At 40.9% G+C, this 12,587-nt stretch overlaps 1 protein-coding gene across 4 annotated transcripts in view; it reads left to right on the forward strand.

Moving 5' to 3' along the window:
• INPP4B (inositol polyphosphate-4-phosphatase type II B) overlaps positions 1 to 12,587 on the forward strand; it is a 455,375-nt gene that overhangs the window by 155,655 nt on the left and 287,133 nt on the right. For all 4 annotated transcript variants that reach the window (XM_024977565.2, XM_059876249.1, XM_024977564.2 and 1 more), the window contains exon 6: positions 6,506 to 6,556. In XM_024977565.2, the coding sequence (XP_024833333.1) occupies positions 6,506 to 6,556 (51 nt within the window). The remainder of the gene's footprint in view (positions 1 to 6,505; positions 6,557 to 12,587) is intronic.

The raw sequence follows: 12,587 nt of genomic DNA on the forward strand, positions 1-12,587 counted from the left end.
ACAGAGAATTATAGTAACATTTTTGTTAGAAAAAAGGGTATGTTTCAATGATGCGTTGGTTACAAGAGACCTTCCTGGATGTGACAATAGCCTGCAGAAAGGATCTGGGTTTTCCTCTTGTCCCAAGGGTGTTTCTCCACTGCTGCCAACACCTTCCCCTCTTCCTTCCAGCTGAGACCCTGCAGGGAAAGATTGCTTCTTCCTCACCTACCAGTGAAGTCCAGGCTTGGACACCTTGGTGCATGGCCTCTTCTTCCGTGGATCTGGATACCTAACAATAGCCTACCACCATTCACATACGAAAAAATACAGCAATCACCCTCCTCCTATGCTTAGGGGGTGTGCCTAGGCTCTTTGTAACAAGGGTGACTCATTTAAGAACAGCTTCTTATATCAAGTTGTGGAGTGCTTTATTCAGCTACAGCAGGGGTAGCCCAAGTGGCCTCTTAATTGAACAATTAGCTCATGAATGAGTCGATGAGGATTTGATGAAAGGGTGGCACTCACTATCTGCTACCTGATTTTCCTTTGTTTCCTTTTTTTCTGGGTAAATTTAGTATGTAGAAGGTTGAGCTTATAAAGTTGATAGAGAAGGAAATGAATTTGTTTTACAGGAATCTTAAGAAATATTCAAGATGGAATATATAATTTTCTACATGACCACTCCTAGAAATTGATCTTTCTTGCTTTATTTGTTGATATCGTAAAAGTCCAGACAAAAGGAAGTGGTAAGAACTTTAAATATGTAGCCAGGCAGACATTCTTATGTCCCAGGAGGGGATTGGGGAGGGGTATGGTGAAGCAAAACAGGGCGAAGAACTGCTAATAAGACCAAAAAAGGAAAAATGAATTTATAAAGAAGACCAGAAAATCTCAGGAGGCATGACATTGCTGACGAACTGGAATATTCCAGATGCTATAGAGACAGTCATTGCTTCATCCCTTTCTCACCAAGAGGTCTCTGCTAAATCTGTCCAAGATTTATTTATGGGTTTTTTTTTTTTTTTTTTCAGTGACATATTCCTCTCTCAGTCCTATCTCCGTCTCTCTGTCTCTCTGCTTCCTCTCATCTTTTCTCTGTCATCTCTTCCTTCTCTCTTTCTTTTTCTCACCCCCCACAGTTTTCTCTCTTCTTCCTTCCCTTTTTCTCTCTTGTTTCTTCCTCCTTTCCTCTCTGTGTCACATACTGTTCTAAGTGCTGGGAAGATGTCTCACTCACAACCACCTATGGAGTCTCTTATTAACCGCATGTTAGAGATAACTGATGTAAAGGGAAAAGAAAACTGGCAAAAGGAGGTTAAATAATCTCCCAACATGACTCTGGGCAGAGTTTGAATGATCCAGGAGGGGACTTCCTTAATGGTCAGTGGCTGAGACTCTGTGGTCCCAATGCAGGGGGCCTGGGTTTGATCCCTGGTTGGGGAACTAGATCCCGAATGCCACAGCAAAGGATCCCGCACGCCACAGTGAAGATCAAAGATCCATGTGCTGCAACTTAGACCTCGCACAGCCAAATAAATAAATACTTTAAAAAAATTTTTCCTATTGTCTAGAAATTGTATACAACTCCAGTTCCATAACATGATAGATTGATCTCTCTCCCCAAACAGAGTTGACTCTTGTGTCCTTAGAGGACCCATGTTACAGTATCTTCTGAATACTCACTCTTTTCCAAACACAGATGGGTTTTTATGACTCCATGCCTGCTACATAACACCTTCTTTGCTTGGCTGCCTTCTCCTTTGCCTCAAACTCCTACTCACTGTTCAAAACCCAGACCTCCTCTGTTGTGAAGCCTTTCTTGATGCTTACAGGCTGCATCAGTTACTCTTCACTCTGCATTAAGACAGGAATGTACCCACATTTTCATTTTAGAACTTACTACATTGTCCTGGATTATTCATACATTTATGCTGTCCACTAGACTCTAAAGTCCCCAAGAGAAGGAATGGGACCTTATTCACTGACAAACCCAGTGTTTTCACTGTGAAGACAGATGTATATTATGTAAAAAAAGCATGATTGATTTGTAACCTATATACTGTCACATCAGTGGTATTGATCTTAAATATATAAAAACTCTACATATAAACTTATTTAAACAAACATTTCCTATACAAATATGACTTTATAAAATTTAAAATTGGTTTATTATTTTGTCTTTAAGTTCCTCTAAATTAAGAGTTCCGCTTGTGATTTAAACGTGCCATGGTACAGGAAAATATGAAGTACATATACTTTTTTTTTTTCTAATTTTATTTTATTTTTAAACTTTACATAATTGTATTAGTTTTGCCAAATATCAAAATGAATCCGCCACAGGTATACATGTGTTCCGCATCCCGAACCCTCCTCCCTCCTCCCTCCCCATACCATCCCTCTGGGCCGTCCCAGTGCACCAGCCCCAAGCATCCAGCATCGTGCATCGAACCTGGACTGGCAACTCGTTTCCTACATGGTATTTTACATGTTTCATTGCCATTCTCCCAAATCTTCCCACCCTCTCCCTCTCCCACAGAGTCCATAAGACTGTTCTATACATCAGTGTCTCTTTTGCTGTCTTGTACATCGGGTTATTGTTACCATCTTTCTAAATTCCATATATATGCGTTAGTATACTGTATTTATGTTTTTCCTTCTGGCTTACTTCACTCTGTATAATAGGCTCCAGTTTCATCCACCTCATTAGAACTGATTCAAATGTATTCTTTTTAATGGCTGAGTAATACTCCATTGTGTATATGTACCACTGCTTTCTTATCCATTCATCTGCTGATGGACATCTAGGTTGCTTCCATGTCTTGGCTATTATAAACAGTGCTGCGATGAACATTGGGGTACACGTGTCTCTTTCCCTTCTGGTTTCCTCAGTGTGTATGCCCAGCAGTGGGATTGCTGGATCATAAGGCAGTTCTATTTCCAGTTTTTTAAGGAATCTCCACACTGTTCTCCATAGTGGCTGTACTAGTTTGCATTCCCACCAACAGTGTAAGAGGGTTCCCTTTTCTCCACACCCTCTCCAGCATTTATTATTTGTAGACTTTTGGATGGCAACCATTCTGACTGGTGTGAAATGGTACCTCATAGTGGTTTTGATTTGCATTTCTCTGATAATGAGTGATGTTGAGCATCTTTTCATGTGTTTGTTAGCCATCTGTATGTCTTCTTTGGAGAAATGTCTATTTAGTTCTTTGGCCCATTTTTTGATTGGGTCGTTTATTTTTCTGGAGTTAAGCTGTAGGAGTTGCTTGTATATTTTTGAGATTAGTTGTTTGTCGGTTGCTTCATTTGCTATTATTTTCTCCCATTCTGAAGGCTGTCTTTTCACCTTGCTAATAGTTTCCTTTGATGTGCAGAAGCTTTTAAGGTTAATTAGGTCCCACTTGTTTATTTTTGCTTTTATTTCCAATATTCTGGGAGGTGGGTCATAGAGGATCCTGCTGTGATGTATGTCGGAGAGTGTTTTGCCTATGTTCTCCTCTAGGAGTTTTATAGTTTCTGGAAATATTGATCAATGGAATAAAATAGAAAGCCCAGAGATAAATCCACGCACATATGGACACCTTATCTTTGACAAAGGAGGCAAGAATATACAATGGATTAAAGACAATCTCTTTAACAAGTGGTGCTGGGAAATCTGGTCAACCACTTGTAAAAGAATGAAACTAGACCACTTTCTAACACCATACACAAAAATAAACTCAAAATGGGAGTACATATACTTTTTAAAAATGCTTCTTTATGTAAAGTGAAGTTCACTCTGTCTTTCCCTCCCCTTTGTGCATATGCACACAGACAGACAGGCAGAGACACACACACACACTCACACACACACTAATATGCAAACTGGTCAGTGAATAGCTTTAGACATTTTCATAGTTTGCAACTTGGGGTTAAGAATCTTTTTTTCTCTATGCAGGTTATTCGTATTAATAAGGTATAAGTGTTCTACTGATAAAATCAGTATAAGTTAGGGGTTTAACGACCATGTTGCAACGATTGTCAGTATTTTTATACCTTTGTCCAACATTATATTGCATAGTGTATATATATTTATATATATTTGTACATGTGCTCACTTTATGCAGTCCTATATATGTTTACTCTCACTATTTTTTTTTTTTTTTTACTTCTTTTCCTTTCTTTCTATGTTCAACCATATCTCCTTGGTTAATGCTTTTTGGATATCAAATCTTTTCCTAAAGTGATGATACATATACACATATGTATATGTGTATATGGGTTGCATATTTGTGAATATTCACTATATATATTTCTAGTATATAGTCTGCATGTACATGTATATATACACACACATACTATATTTAGTGTACATGTACATACATGCACACATATTACATTACAGCTTGCCATGTATTAATATATAGTTTCTGAGTTTCCTTATCCTTTGAGGCCAGCTAATGATTTCCAGATAACGAGACTGAAGGTATATCTGAACATTCTGGACTGAAGAATGTTAATGCAACCACCAGCCTGGAAATGCTCTTAACTAGTGAGCACTCTGTCATGAAATCTGGAGTTGAGTGTGTTCTGTAAATTATGTTGTTTACTCTGTTGGGATCTCTCCTGTCATTATTTTGTGCTCTGGTGAACAATTTTGACTTGTAATGACTGACAAATTATGCAAGTGATAATGCTGGATCTGTCATAAAGAAACAAAGAATATGATTGCCATTGCTGCACCTCCAAAGGGATTTTGTTTAAATGACCCCCTAAAACGTTGATCCATTATATGTTCCTGGGTTCCTGTCTCCCATCTGTCTTACCAGCCCTCTACTCTCCAATTAAGCACAGTGTTCTTGTATATTGCTCTGTATTCATTTAACTTGTTTATCACATCTTTGCTGTAAATTTAGATATAGTAGATTTAGGATTTATGTTTTCTTCCTGCTTTTACTAGCTTTTTCTTAAGTGAGAAAGATAATTGTGATTTCTTTTTATCTGGAAAAAAGTTTTAACAGAGAATCATAGGCTCAGTACATCAGACTCAACATCCTGGGTCAGGAAAGAACACAAGATAGTTTGAACGGGCCTCAGGTAGTTGTAATGTACAACCAGGGTTGAGGATCACCACTCAGGAGAAGAAATATGTCTCCTTATTATGTAAGGAGTTGATTTTTTCACCTGGAATGCTTTTGAAACATAAGAAAATCTTCCCCAGATGACTATTTTTTACTATTTTCCTCTGTGGGGCTTCCCTGGTTGTTCAGTGGTAAAGAATCTGCCTGCAATGCAGGAGCCTGCCTACAATGCAGAAGACAGGGGCTTGATCTCTTGGTTGGGGAGTTCGCCTGGAGTAGGAAATGGCAACCCACTTCGGTGTTCTTGCCTGGGAAATCTCTTGCACAGAGGATCCCGGTGGGCTAATGGCCATGGGGTCACAGAAGAGTCGAACACAACTTAGCAACTAAACCACTACCATCATTTTTTCTCTTCCACCATTGAGAATTAGTTTTCAGATGAATCTGGATGTGGTTATCTCAAAATTTGGCTGAGAATTCTTTTTTTTTTTATATGAATATTTAATTTCTTTTTTTTTTCTAGAATTATATTTTATTTGGCAGTCCAAAATGAGTACTTCAGCCTGGAACACAGCCTCTCAGACTCTCAGTTTTCTTTTTTTTTTTTTATTATGGTTGCACAGTATCATGAGTGCGTTTAATGCTCCTGAATGGCAATATTAAAAAGGCTTAAATTGTATTATTATAAACTTAAAACACAAAATCTACAATGCTATAAATAATATGAAAGACAAAACAATAAAAACTGTAACACAAACAATGACCAGAGACGGAAAGTAAAGTTTGGATGAAGGAGCGGGTTGATGATGTATATTGGAAGGGATGGTGGCTGCAGATCCATCTGCCCTTGGGGGTGGTGATTCCTGAAATGGCTCTGGGTCTCCTACAGGTGTAGTTCAACCTGCAGGGGCACTGGTTCCGGACCTGACCCAGAGTGTCCTGCAGGAGCCAGAGCAGGTTCCCCCGCAGCAGTGGTGAATCCACATGGCTGAGAATTCTTAAGTGGGAGGGATATCCTAAAAGGATGGTGCGTCTTGGTTCTTATGCAGAGAATAAATATGTATAAGCATGCATGGAACAGCATTCTCTAGGTCACTCTGTTCTTTCCCTGGAATGCTGAATGAAGGTTGCTTTTCCAGGAAATTAAAAGTGATTCACCTAAAGCCCTGATATCTCTGTATTTGACAGGGAGTGTTGAGCTGAGGATTCAGGCAGCTCTGTCTACTTAGGGACATCAGGAATTTCAGGAACTATAAAAGGACAGCTTCGTAGCTGCCCATGGTGGAAACTATACACAAGTACCTTCAGTAATGATTAACCACAGAGTCTGAATTGATGCCAGATAAAGGAAAATGAAAAGGACACCTATATGATGCTTCTGCACGGGTTTCTACTCTGAACGTGGTTCTTCACTGGTTTCTACTTCTGAAAGTGATACAGAAAATGTTTCTTTTTCTCCTTAGGTTCGAACCAGTGTTGTACCTGAACACAAGGATCCCCCCCCAGAGGTTGGGGTAAGTGTTTCTTATGTTTCCAAAAGGCATACTTGTTGCTTCTAAGCTAATCATTGGGATCTTTCTCTGGCCTGCTGCCTGGTAGCTGACAAGTAAAATGGAGTTAAATTAACTGGGTGTGACTATGCAAGGAGACATTGTCACATATTTGCTGAATTGCATGGACTTCATTCCTTTTCTCCTGAAAATCATCATGATGTCAATTCATCTTTAGGTCAGGTGGCTAGAGAAAAGTCTAGAAATTGCCCTGCAGGAAACTGAGATGCCATTGAAACCAACATTCCTGGACCAAAAGGAGGCTGGGAAATTGAAGATGTGAGCTCTACCTCTCCAGCAAGGAGACAGAGAACTAGCTGGCCAAGGGACTATGATGTTTCTGCTCCCTGTGGCTTCAACACCGTTGAGTTTAGTCATTTAGTCATGTCCAACATTTTGCAACCCCATGGACTGCAGCACTCCAGGCTTCCCTGTCCTTCACTATCTTCCAGAGTTTGCTCAAACTCATATTCATTGAGTCGGTGATGCCATCAAACCATCTCATCTTGTGCTGTCCCCTTCTCCTCCTGCCCTCGTTCTTTCCCAGCATCAGGGTCTTTTCCAGTGAGTCAGTTCTTTGCATCAGGTGGCCAAAGTATTGGAGTTTCAGCTTCAGCTTCAGTCCTTCCAATGAATAGTCAGGGTGGATTTTCTTTAGGATTAACTGGTTTGATCTCCTTGAGCGCAGGTCAGAGAGAAACTGCCACCAAAGTATAGCCCAGTGTTGGGAGATCCAGCTAAGGTTTTCCTGCTGCATCAGAACCATCGCCTCTCCAGCTTTTAAGAAGTTGGGAGAATAAGAGGTTAATAGGTGATTTTGCTTAGACAAGGCGGTGGAAGCTCTTGAAAAGATAGCCCAGGAGGCTTGTCCCTGGGATCTGGAATTCAGAAAGGAGGAAGAAGTCCAGAAATAAGTTGAGTGAAAAAGTTGGCTTAAAGCTCAACATTCAGAAAACTAAGATCATGGCATCCAGTCCCATCACTTCATGGGAAATAGATGGGGAAATAGTGGAAACAGTGTCAGACTTTACTTTTTTGGGCTCCAAAATCACTGCAGATGGTGACTGCAGCCATGAAATTAAAAGACGCTTACTCCTTGGAAGGAAAGTTATGACCAACCTAGATAGCATATTCAAAAGCAGAGACATTAGTTTGCCAACAAAGGTCCGTCTAGTCAAGGCTATGGTTTTTCCTGTGGTCATCTATGGATGTGAGAGTTGGACTGTGAAGAAGGCTGAGTGCCGAAGAATTGATGCTTTTGAACTGTGGTGTTGGAGAAGACTCTTGTGAGTTCCTTGGACTGCAAGGAGATCCAACCAGTCCATTCTGAAGGAGATCAGCCCTGGGATTTCTTTGGAAGGAATGAAACTCCAGTACGTTGGCCACCTCATGCGAAAAGCTGACTCCTTGGAAAAGACTCTGATGCTGGGAGGGATTGAGGGCACGAGGAGAAGGGGGCACCAGAGGATGAGATGGCTGGATGGCATCACTGACTCGATGGACTTGAGTCTGGGTGAACTCCTGGAGTTTGTGATGGACAGGGAGGCCTGGCGTGCTGCGATTCATGGGGTGCAGAGTCGGACATGACTGAACAACTGAACTGAACTGAACTGAACTGAAGACACCCTGTGGCTGAGCCAACTGAAAGGCATATTTGAAATTCCCTGAAGTCCTACATGCAATTAGCAGCCTTCTTCCGGTGGGTGTGGGGAACCCTGTACTAGGTAGCGTTCACTTCCTCATTGGCCACAGCTGCCGTTCCAACTGGCCAAAGGGAGCCATCCAGAAAGCATGAACTGGCTGAGAAGTGAGTCAGCCTCCTCAGCATCTGTTAGCGAAGGCGAAGAAAAATGATGCTTCAATGCTCACTCATGCTGAACGCTGACTTCAAGTTTCTTCCTGGGGCAGGTTGAATAATTCCGATTCAAGTGAATTTTCATGCTTTGTTTTCTGCCTGTCCCTTTAGCCTCTTTTACTCTTCTTACTTCCACCACCAATCTCACTGCCGAGACTACAAGGGCTTCTTTACTTTTCCCCAAGGGACCAGCAAGTCCTTCCAGCCTCAGGCTTCCCTCCCAGCAGGCCCCGTGCAGTCTCCCTGCCCAGTTGCAGCTCCCTACTGATGCTGTCTCCCATTCCAAGATTTTGGTTTGCCATCTTGTATTTGTTTAGACCACCAGAATACAAAGGGAGGAGGGTATGTCCAAAGATAATCACATAATATGATAAGAATCTAGTACATTTTCCGACACATCAGATATCAGTGAAATGGCAGTTATATTGCTGAACTATATCTCAAGCATGATAAGCATGAGCGTAAATAAGTCAGTGTGCTTTGGGGGCTTCCTTGGTGGCTCAGGTGGTAAAGAATCTGTTTGCAATTCAGGAGACCCAGGTTCAATTCCTGCATCAAGAAGATTCCTTGGAGAAGAGAATGGCAGCTCACTCCAGGATTATTGCCTGGAGAATTCCATGGACAGAGGAGCCTGGTGGGCTACAGTCCATGGGGTTGCAAAGAGTCAGACATGGACGAGCAACTAACACTTTAAAGCATGCCTTGGCTTTCTAACATTCTCATAATACATGGTATTCTGATAGGGAAGAATTGCCACACCTTGAGAAGCTATGAAGGACCACTGGTTAATACACATCTCATCACTCCTCAGAATTTTTTTGGATACTGAGAAAATTCTTGAGGGTTTCAGTTCTTGGTCAATGTGTCAAGAACTCTACCCACTAAGTACTCCTATTTTTTTTTTTTTTGGTCACCCTGTTTATTTTATTTTATTTTTTTGGATTTATCTATTTTATTTTATTTTTAAACTTTACATAGTTGTATTAGTTTTGCCAAATATCAAAATGAATCCACCACAGGTATACATGTGTTCCCCATCCTGAACCCTCCTCCCTCCTCCCTCCCCATATCATCCCTCTGGTGAGGTGGACGAAACTGGAGCCTATTATACAGAGTGAAGTAAGCCAGAAGGAAAAACACCAATACTGTATATTAACGCATATATATGGAATTTAGAAAGATGGTAACAATAACCCTGTGTACGAGACAGCAAAAGAGACACTGATGTATAGAACAGTCTTATGGACTCTGTGGGAGAGGGAGAGGATGGGAAGATTTGGGAAAATGGCATTGAAACATGTAAAGTACTCCTATTTTAAAAATGAGCTAACCATTTTATTATAAATCTTTCAAATATGTTCCACATGTTTCTTTGCATTCTTCAGCAGCACCTATTAGAGGCACCCACACCTTTGTTGATGACTTAGTCAAGCGGATACCAATTTGTGCTGTGAAAACTTTTCAGGTGTATTCATAATAAAGATGTAATTTTATAATATATATGACTTCACCCTAAAGTGCTTTTTAATGTTTTTTGTAGACTCTTCATCACATTGTAATAGATTTCCTCTCAGTTTTTTTTTTCTTTCTGATGTATTTTTTTCAGCCCAAATATTTCATGTATGCCCTATCCCTCCCTGTGGGGTTGGAGACTGTGCAACAATGTCTGTTAGGGTTGAGAGTGAAGAAAAAATACTTGTACAAAGGTATGAAAAAAGCCCTGTCCTGTAAGTTATTTGTAGGAGATGTTATATATCAGCCTCGCGATATCAACTTCAAGTTTTCAAAGACCTTTTACAACTTATACCACAGTTACTGTGTATAGTTTTATGAGAATAGAACAGAGTATAACGGACATATCCATTTAACCTCAAAACCAGCACTGTCTAATAGAAATACAATGTGTACTACATATATAATTTAAAATTTTCTAGTAGCCCATGCTTTTAAAAGTGTAAAAAGGTATAGGTGAAATTAATTATAAGATTTTATTTAACCCTGCTAAGTCACTTCAGTCGTGTCCGACTCTGTGCATCCCCATAGACGGCAGCCCACCAGGCTCCACCGTCCCTGGGGTTCTCCAGGCAAGAACACTGGAGTGGGTTGCCATTTCCTTCTCCAATGCATGAAAGTGAAAAGTGAAAGTGAAGTCGCTCAGTCGAGTCCGACTCTTAGCGACCCCATGGACTGCAGCCTACCAGGATCCTCCATCCATGGGATTTTCCAGGCAAGAGTACTGGTATGGGGTGCCATTGCCTTCTCTTATTTAACCCTGTCTATGCACAAATATTATCATTTCAAAATATAATCAATGTAAAAATCATTAATGATATATGTCACACTCTTTTCATATCACATCTTATAACTCTGATGTGTATTTACATGTAGAACACATCGCACTTCACAATAGCCGCAAACTAGTGCTCAAGCTGGATAATGCAGCTCTGGACAGCACTTGAAAAAATTTGGGAGGTTCATGCAAGTTGAAATATAAAGACAACCTATTACTTGGCATAAAGGCTTTGTGAGATGAACATAGGCATTGGAGGTATGCATACAGAGGGAGTACTTCCGCTGGGTCCTGGTGTAATACCAGGGCACCAGACTGCTGAGGACCTGCTTCAGGGAAGTATGCAACCCTGCTGAGCACTGTGGATGTCTGTGACTGAAGAGTCCTTGCTGGGACTGGTGCAGGGACTGTTTATCTGTACACTTCCCATAGAGCAGGGCTAGGGATTGACACAGATGTCTTGCTTTCACCACCCTGCTTGACATCACTCTCCAGCCAGGCGAATGATTGAAATCACGCATCTAGTAACATAATAGTCATCTACTTTGGGTGCTTGCACCAGAATGATAATTGTGAGTGTTGCATCATTGTGAGCAGGCCAGAAAGGTCAGAGCCACACAGAGTGGGAACAGAGAGCCCGTCAGAAGGAAAGGGGATTGCCACCTGTCCTGGAAATGAGGCCCGCAGCGTGAGGCAGGATGAAAGAATTCTGGACTGAGGAGGAAGAAACCTGGATTCTAACTTGGCCTCTGCATATTAACTAGTTTTGTGATGGGGTGTAAGCCAGTTAACTCCTATGGGTCCCTGATTTTTATCTATAGGCGGGCCATGTCTCCACAAGTCTTAACTTTCTTTGATTTCATCCAGATATTTCTTGGGCTCTGATAAACATTCCACATGATCTAATAAAAATTTGAGTTACAAGAAATCATAGCTATTGTGTACTCAGCACTATGAAGTGCAAGGGACCACATGACATTCATTCTTTCACTAGGGTGTTGTTCAGTTGCTAAGTTGTACCCAGCTCTTTGCAGCCCCATGGACTGCTGCACGCCAGGCTTCCCTGTCCTTCACTATCTCCTGGAGTTTGCTCAGACTCATGTCCATTGAGTCATAATGCCATCCAACCATCTCATCCTCTGCTGATCTCTTCTCTTCCTGCTCGCAATCTTTCCTAGCATCAGGGGCTCTTCCAGTGAGTCAGCTCTTTACATCAGGTGGTCAAAGTATTGGAGCTTCAACTGCAGCATCAGTCCTTCCAATGAATATTTAAGGTTGATTTCCTTTAGGATTAACTGGTTGATCTCCTTGCAGTCCAAGGGACTCTCAAGAGTCTTCTCCAGCACCATAGTTTGAAAGCATCAGTTCTTCAGCACTCAGCCTTCTTTATGGTCCAACTCCCACATCTACATGACTACTAGAAAAACCATAGCTTTGACTACACAGACCTTTGTTGGTAAAGTGATGAATCTGCTTTTTAACACACTGTCGAGGTTTGTCATGGCTTTTCTTCCAAGGAGCAAGTGTCTTTTAATTGGCTGCAATCACTGTCTGCATTGATTTTGGAGCCCAAGAAAATAAAATCTGCCACTGTTTCCATTCTTTCCCTATCTATTTGCCAAAAAGTGATGGGACCAGATGCCATGATCTTAGTTTTTTGAATGTTGAGTTTTAAGCTAGCTTTTTCACTCTCTTCTTTCACCTTCATCAAGAGTTTCTTTAGTTCCTCTTCACTTTCTCCTATTTGGCAGAAAAACTTATTTTTCACTAGAGTTTATTTCAAGTTATGTTTTGCCTGAATCTAACTTTTATTTTTAAACACGTGTTTTCCTTTTTTATAACTGGAATTT

Source organism: Bos taurus, chromosome 17 (genome assembly GCF_002263795.3).
Source record: "Bos taurus isolate L1 Dominette 01449 registration number 42190680 breed Hereford chromosome 17, ARS-UCD2.0, whole genome shotgun sequence".
Lineage (NCBI taxonomy): Eukaryota > Metazoa > Chordata > Mammalia > Artiodactyla > Bovidae > Bos > Bos taurus.